The 11420-nt window shown below is 46.1% G+C and overlaps 1 protein-coding gene across 3 annotated transcripts; it reads left to right on the top strand.

Annotated features, from left to right (window-relative positions):
• The first annotated feature begins 1720 nt into the window (after positions 1 to 1720).
• Positions 1721 to 8354, top strand: MKRN2OS (MKRN2 opposite strand). 3 transcript variants are annotated; one of them, XM_077751595.1, is made up of 4 exons: positions 1721 to 1973; positions 5567 to 5616; positions 6617 to 6779; positions 7962 to 8354. In XM_077751595.1, the coding sequence occupies exons 1-4, from the start codon at positions 1756 to 1758 to the stop codon at positions 8200 to 8202; spliced, it is 672 nt and encodes a 223-aa protein (XP_077607721.1). In that variant the 5' UTR covers positions 1721 to 1755; the 3' UTR covers positions 8203 to 8354. The 3 variants fall into 3 exon arrangements, with proteins under 3 accessions (XP_077607721.1, XP_077607722.1, XP_077607723.1); XM_077751597.1 differs by lacking the exon at positions 1721 to 1973 and adding an exon at positions 4105 to 4167; XM_077751596.1 differs by lacking the exon at positions 5567 to 5616 and having other exon boundaries at positions 1826 to 1973.
• The last annotated feature ends 3066 nt before the right edge of the window (positions 8355 to 11420 follow it).

Genomic DNA, 11420 nt, shown 5'->3' with positions numbered 1-11420 from the left:
GTTCTAGTTCTTGACTTGCGTGATACTTAAAAGGGGTTCCCAGTAAAGTACTCCATTAAACCATACATTTGCTTTGGGTAATCATCTATATCTATGTTTTATTTTACCATAAGAAGATACTTTAGAAACGGAGAAAATAAGGTAAAAAAGGATTTAAGATGCCTCTTTTTTTTTTTTTAAAGAGAATGCTAGTGTATTAAACATGTTTATCAGTTCCTTTTCATAAGGTTAAAAATACCTCTTGGTATCGCTGTCATGGAGATGAATACATTCTCAGTTGACAGTAACTGGGGCCACTCAAACACTCGAGCAAGAGCTGCGTGGTTTATATGAATAATGAAGAATCTCCGATTTTGGTCATCTGAGCTGAGCATGTAGTCATAGCCTGTCTGCCTTCCCTGTAAGAGAAGATGGTTGAAATGATTTCTGAGGTCTTTTATAGTTCTGTGAGTCAGATGATCATTTTCATATCACTAACACTTACTATGCATTTTTCTGCATTTCAGCATCCTGTAATTTACTTAAATGTATGCTATGAAATGCTTTTCCGAAGTGACTTTACCCTCCATGATACCTTCTCTGTGTGTCTTCCCTCTTCCATTGATTTTTCTCTGGAACTATAGGCATTGATAGGGGTTTGGCTGAATAAAGTGCGGTGTAGGGGTGCCTGGCTGCCTCAGTCAGTAGAGCGCATGATTCTCAATCGGGGCTGTGAATTCAAGCCTCACGTGGTGTGTATAGATTACTTAACAGAAAAAAAAAAGGTGTGGTGCAACCAAACTATGGATTCATTTGCAATCATCTGGGTAGGATGTAGATTGTAGATACATTTCCAAAATGAGAAAAATATACACATTCCAAATGTTTGCTGCATAACAACGGTGAGGGTTTTAAAAACTATGGAAATTTTCATTTAACGTAACATTCGTTTTCTCAGGGAACTGGATTTGATGAGTGGATAAATGTTATGGAACAGAAGACATTACCTTTTTTTCTTACATTTTTGTGCAGTTTCTCAAAATTATTTTAAAATTGAAGAATCATATAGCGCCTGTAGTAAAATGTCCAGCCTGAGGTATTGTCACAAAAATTTCACAAACTCTCATACAATCAAACCTTTGATCATGAATCAGAACGGCTCCAGACCCCCCCGAAACTCCCTCATGTCTTCTCCCAGTCAGTTCCCCCACCCATTTCTAACTGTGCTGTTAATTTTTTATGAGCAAGATTACTTCTACAATATAAAACATCAAAGGAAAACAGCCTCCACGGATTTCATTCCTGTATTTATGCAATATCAAAACAACATAACTTATTCTAGAAACACAAAAGTGAATGTGGGTTCTTAACTCCGAGAAGCTCACAGGCTAATGACTGACTAATCAAGTATCAGAGCCCTGGTAGAAGCGTGAATCTAGTCCCACAGCGCAAGGGACCAGTCGGGGAAGTGAAGGCAAGTTTCACAGAAAAGTGGGGCTTTAAATATGAGCAGGAGCTGCCAGTCGACGGTCGCAGAGCGTCCAAGGCTAGAAAGAACCTTTGTCAGTGAGCACAAAAGAAAAGTAGCCCTTTAAGACACCAGTTTATGGGGCAGTCTGGTAACGGGTTAATCCTATTTGGTTTGGCTTCCGAAGCCGTCAATCAGAATGACGTCATTGTCGGTCAGGTTCCTCGGGAGGCGTACCTTTGCCAGCCCGGTAACGACGAAGAGGAAGTCTCGGGAAGCCATCGCTGGTTGCCCGGGAGGGGGAAGTCATGCACCCTGCAGAGGCTGGAAAGCCTTTAATTAAATTCAACCACTGTAAGAAATACATCTACAGCTTCAGCGTGCCCCAGTGCTGCCCCCTCTGCCAGCAGGTCATGGGCTCGAGGAAGCTGGAGGAAGCACCTGTGAGCATCTCCAATCCGTTTACCAATGGGCACCAAGAACAGTGTTCCTTCCTCCTCCGACCGACCCAAGGGACGTTTCTTAGGTACAGTGCTTAAGTGTTACATTGCATTCTGTAAACTTTTCCTTTTGTGTTGTAGTCCCCAAAACGTTCTAACACGTACTACCCAGCGTGAGGCTTAGTGGATCTCGCCAGTGTTTTGGCATTAAATCCTAAAATGAAGATCTACTCATTTCATAAAGATAGATGGTGTAGGTACTTTCCTAGAGCGTAATTGCAAGAATATATGACTATGTGAAGGTCAAACCTGCTTATACAATCGTAAGAGAGGAAAACTGATAGCTTGGAGCTTTTTTTTACCCATACAGTTTGCGCCAAGAGGCTAACTGGGAAAGTGACCCAGCAGCTACTCCAGTCAAAATAATTCCTTTACTTCGAGTGAGCCTGTAATTTCTGTGACAAGCAGGTACCTTGCACAAAAGCCTGAAGAATGGCCACATACAGACTATTCTGCGTGGTGGTGAGTTAAGGTGAAGACCAGAGCTGGTCTGCCTCAATTGTGGATGCCAGCTGCCTTTAAGAAAGATTTCAGAAATCAAAGGAAAGGACCTTACCCCCTTAGTGTCCCTGTGGAGTTCCAAAGGAAGCAGCCCAGCATGAGCCCGGTGTTGAGGGCACGGATGCTGAGGAACGATGGCACGTGCTTTAGGAAGCGTGTTCGTGAGCATCATTGTGGCCTAATGCCGAGACATCCTAGCCCTCGAGACCTCCCCTCTCCCAATACTCATGTGCCCTCAAGAGCGCTGGTTTGGGATAAGGCGGTTGGATCTGTCTATTTATTTCCCTGCCTACCAACTTCCTTAATTGCTTTCCTTCCTGTCCTTCTGTGGATGAAACGAAGCAAAGTGTGCAGAGTTTTGCATCCCTGACCCTTCCTGGAGGTCAAAGGATACAGAGAGAGTAGTGCAGGCCGTGGTGCCACAAAGCCCCCAATTCCTATCCTGTTTTCAGACCAGCTCCAGACCCTCTGGAGTCTCTGTTCCTCATCCACAAAATGAGGGTCCTGCTGACCTTGCAGGGTGGTGAGGGGCAGTGAGAAGGCGGATAAACATGGCCCAGGCACCAGTCACAAAGTTGAGCCACCATGCTCCTTTCCATGCTATTCTTTTCATACTCCGTTCAGAACTGGCAGAAACTTCCTTTCCCGTATCTAAATCCCAAACTGTTTCGTGAGAGCCCCTCATTCGTGCTAATTTGCTAACATTAACTGGCTGGATTCTGAAAGCTTTTGAATAAAGGGATTAAAGTTCAGAATTCATTCACTATAACATTGATTCATTCAACACATCCTTACCAAGCATCTGTGTGTGGGAAATGCTAGGGATGTCACAGTGAATGAGGCACAGCCCTGCTCTCTAGAACATGACAGGCTTTCGGGTTGGCCCCTAATAAGCATTTATTTACTCTGTGATGTAGCGATCCTTATGGGCCTGGCCTTCCTTGGCATTGGCAGAAGGGAGGTGGTGGTGTTGAAACAGCATCCCTCCCAACCTCTCAGGCCAGGACCTTCAGAACTCTAAGTAGTCCCCTGCCCACCAGACCTTCTAAGGCCAACTTCTAAACTGTTCCTTTCTCTCTCATCCAATTTCCAAACTCTCAGGACTGACTCCCGCTATTCACCTTGAGACAATTTCACCTACTTTGTAAAAGGGAGCCTTCAATGACCCAAAGAAATCAGTGAGGTTCTCATCAAACTAAGTGAAGATCTCTCAGGGCTGCCACATATGGTTGTACAGGTTGTAGACTGCACAAAGGTGCTTTGCCAAGGTGATTTTGGGTCCTGAAACTCAGTACACCCTATACCTAGGAGGCAAAACCTGCTGGGCAGAGCTGCATCTGCAAGAAAAAGAGAAACCTTTTCTTAACTTGCACAAGAGTTGTATGGGGGAGGGGTGGCTCTGCCACTGCCCCCATGACATGCTGCTGTAACATTCTATATTTTTTCCCCTTTAGAGCACTTATCTATTAAAAACTTGTTAAACTAAAGGTCTTCACTGGAAGCAAGCAAACTCCAAGAGGACGGAGACCTTGTCAGTCTTATTTCCTTGTGCTACTAGCCTTTTGCTTCAAATGACAGGCCCACAGTTCACACCCAATAAACATCTGTTGCCGGACTGAGAAATAACTGAAGGATGGGGGGAGGAGGAACACCTAGGATTTAGGCAGGAAACAAAGCACAGTGACACGCTCACGCAGTGATCTTCGGGTAGATCATGGGGTAAGTGCGGCACCACAGTCAGACTCTTACTGTGTCGCTCAGCTTCATTCTTATCCTCTGAACCCAGAGGGTCTCAAAACCCTCAAAGTGGCTGCAACGAGATGACCTGGGGGGTCACTCAGAAGGTGGTGCAGCCATTTGTGTTCTCAGTCATCTTAAAGCCTCGGACTGCTCGCTTTAGTGGGGAACCTACGGTCTGATGAAGGAGCTTTATTATTTAACAATAACCTTTGATTTATGTATTAAAATTAAAAAAATTTTTTTAATGTTTTTTTAAAAAATTTATTTCTGAGAGAGAGAGAGAGAGAGAGAGATAGTGTGAGCAGGGGAGGGTCAGAGAGAGAGGGAGACACAGAATCTGAAACAGGTTCCAGGCTCTGAGCTGTCAGCACAGAGCCCGACGTGGGGCTCGAACCCACGAACCGTGAGATCATGACCTGAGCCGAAGTTGAATGCTCAACCAATTGAGCCACCCAGGTGCCCCAGTATTAAACATTTTTTAATGTTTATTTTTGAGAGAGAGAGAGAGAGAGCGAGCGAGCACCTGAGCAGGGCACAGAAAGAGAGACAGAATCTGAAGCAGGCCACAGTCTGTGAACTGCCAGCACAGAGCCAGATGCAGGGCTCCAACCCACGGACCGCAAGGTCATGACCTGAGCTGAAGTTGGACACCTACCAAATGAGCCAACAATAACCTCTGATTCATTCGACACTTGTACATGGCAGGCACTCAACAGGTATTTTATTCTTGCAACCAGCTTGCTAGGAGGTTTATGATATTCCCATTTTCCAGATGAGGAAACTGAGATCAGAGAGAGAAAGTGACTTGCTAACGTCCCCGTGCTAGTAAGTGACGGCCTGGGATTGTACATCAAGGTTAAATCATTTGGAATCATAGATTTAATGAACAGTCTCAGGTAAAGAGTAATTTCAGGAAATAAGGGCTCTCCAAGAAAAGTGGGTGTGGCTCTAAAGCCCAAAAGACTCTCCTTTAGTTTGGAAGGTAGAAGCCACTGAGATGCACTCAGGATCCTCTCCCCGGTCAGCCTGTAAGCTCACCTACAGGTGCAAAGAATGAGGAGCCACTTCAGCACGTGGCTGCCCGCTGCGCCCCTCGGCTGGGCAGACAAGTCAAGCTGACTTTATGCTCCAGCAGCACTGGCCCTCCAGCCACCGCCTTGCGGGGAGTGGGGGGCAAGAAAATCCAGCTGGGGGCCGGTGGGGGGTATTTTCTACCTCACATGTACTCTTGGCTCAACCAGTTTTGAAACTGCTTCCACTCACGTGGCCACTGATGCTAAGTTTTGGCACCGGCCATGATCGTTCTCCTACCTTAAATACGGACTCTTCTCGCCAGTCGTGTGCAAATGAGAAAAAACACAAAACGTGTTTCTTTCAGGGAGTACGATGGAAGGTCTGACCTTCACGTTGGAATAACCAACACAAACGGTGAGTGCACCGTCACGGATTTTTGTTTTTTAAAGCTTAAAACGTCCCCACAATCTCCAGCTAGGGGAGAGTGGTATTTCTAGAGGAAAAGTGATCATGACAGCATTTACTTGGGGAATTCCTCTTTCCCCTGGGTGCTCATACTGTACCGTTAGGTGGGGGCTGCTACCCCCACGAGAGAAATAGTTGACTTTACAGTAACTTAGTACTACTGATGATGCTAAATATTTGAAAGTTTTAATGTTTTCTCAGCCAAGAGTATCACCATGCCTGTTTTGTTGGTTTTTTAAAGAGAGGAAGGTCTTCTGATCTCTTGGGCATGTGGTGGGTAGAACATCCGGTCCGCAGGAAAAGGGCCTGGGCCCCCAGTCACAGGGGGCCTGGGGCCTGGGGGCGGTGAGCCAAGCCAGGCGGCTGAGGCTGTGATCACGGCCCGGCAGGTCAAGGCTGACGGCAGCCTTTCTCCACCTGCTCGAGGTGGGAGAAACTGACCAGTGAACAGAAACCCAGGACTGGACTTCTGAACTCCGAGTTACCCACATGAGCAAATTTACCGCCCAGTCCACCAGGGGAGATTTATTGCGGATGTAGGGGAAGAAGACAGACCCATTTGTAAATAGAAAGCTTGAACAAAAAATATTTGGAGATGATTATCCTGGCGTCTGGCGTCGTTTCCATTTCCTGGGGGCCAACCTGACGGTGCGGAAGAACAGGTGGAGCCAGAACCGAGCTTCCCTGGAAGAGCTTTGCTGAGCACCCGGGAGGCAGAGGCTCCACCGCCCTGGGACCTGCTCCCTGTCAGGTGGGGGGCTGCCTCCCGGGCTTGCTCCTGCAGGAGATTCTGCGGCCTCTCGGTCTGCTGCTCTGCGGCAGTCATCCGAAAGCGCATCCTGAGTTTCGGTTGTGTGGCTTCCCCCGGAAGCTCAGCCTCTGAACCCACGGGGTCTAGACAGAGATGCGTTTCCCCTTAGGCTTCCGTGTGACTCCAGTTTTGTTGCAGGGGTTGTGTATAATTACACCGCGCACGGGGTCCGGCGAGACGAAGCAGGGTGGGAGCAAAGTGTGAGCATCCCCTTGGTGCAGCCTGGCATGTTTGGACTGATGGGTCAGTGGGACAAGTACCTGGAAGAATTCTCCGCCTCGGGAGCCTGGCTGCCTCAGAGGTACGGGGCTGCGGGGACCACGCCCGTGTGACCGCTGCTCGGAGGGCTCTTAAGCGGTTTAGCTCACGGTGAGCCTGTACCAAGCTAGTAGTACCTGTAACAAAGTTTAAACAGGGGTCGCATTACTTTGGGTTTTCTGCAGAACGTCTTTTTTTTTTTTTTAAATAAATATTCATTTTAGAGAGAGAGAGAGCATGTAAGTGGGGGAGGGGCAGAGGGGGGACAGAGGATTCAAAGTGGGCTCTGCAGTGACAACAGCAAGCCTGATGTGGGTCTCGAACTCATGAGCCCTGAGATCATGACCTGAGTCAAAGACGCTCAACCGACGGAGCCCCCCAGGGGCCCCAGAATCACCGCATCTTAAGAACTAAAAGGACCATAGCTTAGTACTCCAGTTACTGGACTAGGTATTTTACACATTCAACATTTAATATGTACAGCAAGAGCCATTTGATTCCCTTAAACATTTTTTAATTGTTTAAAATGTAAAAATATCTAACGCTTTTTTTTTGATTTAGCAAATTTGAAATTTATTTCTCAATTTCTTGCTCCCTCAACACTTTAGATATATAGCATACTTGTGAAGCTAAATTGTTTTGAGGCTCTCCTTAAGCTAAGTTTAGACACTGGGATACCCTAAAACGTGGAAGTGGAGCTCCATTTCTAGAACGTCAGCTCCCAAAGCTGGCAGTTTCTGTACAATGTGAGTCTGCACATGTAGACATGTCCACTCCTATCTCATCTAAGTTGCAAGTGGACATGGCCCAAGCCACCAAGCGTCCCTCAGAACTGCACCTCTGGGAGCTCTGTCACCAAGGGGGTCGGACACATAGGGGCCCAGTGCACTGAAAGCCCAATTTCAACTCTGCAAGTCCTTCAGCAGCTTCATGGCCTGTTCCTAAGCAGCCTTTTTTAATTTTTAAAAGAATGTTTAATGTTTATTTATTTTTGAGAGAGAGACAGAGTGTGAGTAGGGGAGGGGCAGAGAGAGAGGGAGACACAGAATTCAAAGCAGGCCCCAGGCTCCGAGCTGTCAGCACAGAGCTGATGTGGGGCTTGAACTCACCAACTGGGATCATGACCTGAGCTGAAGGCAGACGCTTAACTGACAGAGGCACCCAGGGGCCCCGTGAGCAGCTTTTAAATCTAAGCCTTCCCTCCTCAACACCCTTGTTTTGTAAGGTATGAAGAAGACCATCACAACTGCTACAGTTACACCCTCACGTTCATTAACTGCGTTCTGACCGCAGAAGGCAAGGGGCAACTGGACAAGGGTGAGTTCACGGAGAAGTACGTGGTTCCGAGGACAAGGAAGGCTTCCAAGTACATCACCCTCTACCGGGCGATAGAGGAGCATGGCTTCTATGTGACCGACCGTCCTGAGGAAGAGACAGACCCTCCTGAGGGGGGCGGTGTGTGCTGAGTGTGCCGTGTGCCAGCAGAGGGGCAGCTCAGGACTTCCTACCGTTAGAAGACACTAGGGATTTCTACGGGGGCTAAACTGTGGTTAGTATGACTTTACTTTTAGCAAATTTCCACTCAATGCAATATAAGAATTTATAAAATTAATAAAGATTGCCCTGTTTTTAAAAAAATGTTTTATTTATTGTGTGTGTGTGTGTATGTGTGTGTGTGTGAGAGAGAGACAGAGAGAGAGTGTGCATGTGAATATGAGGAAGGGGAAGGGCAGAGAGAGGGAGAGAGAATCCCAAGCAGGCTCTGTGCTGTCAGACTGAGTCTGACCCACGGCTCGATCTCACGAATTGAGTCAAAATCATGACCTGAGTCAAAATAAAAATCAAGAGTCAGTTGCTTAACCGACTGATCCACCCAGGTGCCCCTATAAGGGATTTTTTTTTTTTTTTAAGAGAGAGCATGAGCTGGGGGGAGGGGACAGAGAGAGGGAGGGAGAGAATTTTAAGCAGGCCCCATGGAGTGTGATATGGGGCTTGATCCCATGACCCTGGGATCATGACCTGAGCCAAAATCAAGAGTCGGATGCTCAACCGACTGAGACACCAGGCCCCATACCCTGGGTTGTAATGGATTACAACTAAATTATTCTCATAATGGTTCGAATTTTAAACTGAGATTCCATGATACAGCAGAGTGGCAGCATTTTTATTTACAGAACAATGAAAACTATTCCTATAATTAAAGCTGAACAAATTCACCTTTCTGTGTGACTCCAGAAAGTGGGAATTTGTAGAAAGGTGAGCAAGACACAATTAATGAAGTAAATTCACTGGATTGTTTTTATTTAAAAAGCACATGGTAGTCTTCTCACAGCAAGAGTGAAAGAAAGAGAAGAAAGAAGGAAAGAAATAAGGAAAGCAAGCAAGCAAGGGTCTTGGAATCTAAGAAAACATAAAGACTAATCTCAATTAGCCTTTATGAGCATATATGCAAAGTGGATGGCAATTCCTCACATCATTCTGTTTCCCTCTCATTTTGCCTGACCTGACATGAGATTGGGGTGTTGAGTTTGCCAAGGCAAAGTACATCCCCTGCCTACTTTATTATCTTTTAAACTTTATCTATTTATTGAAGTCACCTCTACACCCAGTGTGGGGCTCGAACTCATGACTCCGAGATTAAGAGTCACATGCTCCACTGACTGAGCCAGCCAGGAGCCCCTCTACTGTCTGCTTTAAATGCAGAATTCAGGAAGGATACAATGAAAGGTGGACTTCTTTCTCTAACACCTTCAGAGGAAGCAAGGGAACAAGTGGGAGGGGTAATTATAAAGAAATGAGGTGACTTAACAACCACATCCTAATTTATATGCGCAAATAGTCACTGGACTTTAAATAGCCAAGGAGCAAAACGTTTCAGCATTCCTCTCTGGAAACTGCTTCCAGAGTTCACTTTTTGACCAAATGCGATATACAGCCACATCCAATCTTATGCCCCAGCAATGGCACCAAATAAATGATGTCTAATTTCTAAAAACCAAATCCATCTTCAAGGAGTCAATAATTTACTCATAATAAAGATATTCAGGGGCGCCTGGGTGGCTTAGTCGGTTAAGCGTCCGACTTTCGCTTAGGTCATGATCTCGCGGTTCGTGGGTTCGAGCCCGGCGTCGGGCTCTGTGCTGACTGCCGGCTCAGAGCCTGGAGCCTATTTCAGATTCTGTATCTCCCTCTCTCTCTGACCCTCCCCTGCTCATCCTGTCTCTCTCTCTATCTCCTAGAAATTAAAAAAAACAAATAAATAAAATAAAGATATTCAGAAACCTTGCTACAGATCCTTAAAACATTTTTCCAAGGAGGCATTTGGGTCATGTTTCAGAACTTGGAAAATTCAGTGGGGAAAAAAATGCACGGGACACCAACATTTGCATTTATAAGTTCAGGTCCTTTGAAAAACAAAACTTCCCACCCAGAATATGATACTGCTTTCAACAGAATCGTGACTACTATTCTGCGGTGTTCAAGAAGTCATAAAGGCTTCACTGGGTAAAGGTGACAAATCAAGTGTTGAGTTTGGGACATGTTCCAATTTGTCCGCATTCTCCTAACACACCATTTTAGGACTCTACTTCTCTGGTCCAGTTCTTTACCCAATTACTGATGATCAGAGCAGCTGTAATTAATGAGTATTGGGGACTCATACTTGAGTAAACTTCTTAATCTTTCTTCCCTTTTAATCCTTAAGGCCACCTCAAGAAGTAGGTACTAACAATATGCCCAATTTACACATGAAAAGGGAAACTGAGGAAAAGCCTTGCCCAAAGTCACACAGTAGGAAAAACCAGAGGTCAGGTCTAGGTTTGACTGCGAAGTCCATGCACATAACCACTGGACTACCTGCCAGCCTGAAATCAACCAACGGTACCCAGGGTGGGCGGCAACTGGGTCACCCATTTGCCACCATTAGAGAAGATAAAGGAGAAAATAAACATTTCGCTTTCATCGACATTCAAATATGGGATGGAAATAAATGTCATAAAAAATCAGATAAAAGAAGAAGGGTAAGTGTTAAAAATGCCAATTTCCTGCTCTCTTGGTGATGCATTCCTTGATTTTCAAACAAAGCTTTCACGGTCTCCAGTCCCTGTTTTAGGGGCTGCCCTCCAACCCGAAGGTGACAAGGCAGTAGTCAGTCTGTTTCTTCTTTCACTTCAGCAGGCTGCAAATTCCCTCATAAGAATCACAGTACCGCCTTACAAACTGCACCCCTGATGAAGGAAATTAAGCACTGACACACCACCAAGAGATGGCAATGTTGCTCAGGTTTGCAGAATTATGAACTGAGAATGCTCCCATTAAGCTTATCATACCAGCGGGGCGCCTGGGTGGCTTAGTCGGTTAAGCGTCCGACTTTCGCTTAGGTCATGATCTCGCGGTTCGTGGCTTCGAGCCCCGCGTCGGGCTCTGTGCTGGCTGCCAGCTAAGAGCCTGGAGCTGGTTTCAGTCTGTGACTCCCTCTCTCTCTGACCCTCCCCTGTTCAGGCTGTCTCTCTCTCTCTCTCTCTCTCCTAGAAATAAATAAAACATAAAAAAAAAAAAAAGCTTATCATACCAGCTAAATGCTACCTGAAGGACGAGGAGAGTCAGTATTGGCACCAACTCTGCCTCCCAGAAGAGTTCTCCCTGGCACCCCCTTCCCCCCACAATGCACCTCTTCGTCTCATCG

Source organism: Crocuta crocuta, unplaced genomic scaffold (assembly GCF_008692635.1).
Source record: "Crocuta crocuta isolate KB4526 unplaced genomic scaffold, BGI_CrCroc_1.0 scaffold69-1, whole genome shotgun sequence".
In the NCBI taxonomy this organism is placed as follows: Eukaryota; Metazoa; Chordata; class Mammalia; order Carnivora; family Hyaenidae; genus Crocuta; species Crocuta crocuta.
This window is presented reverse-complemented; position numbering and strand designations above follow the sequence as displayed.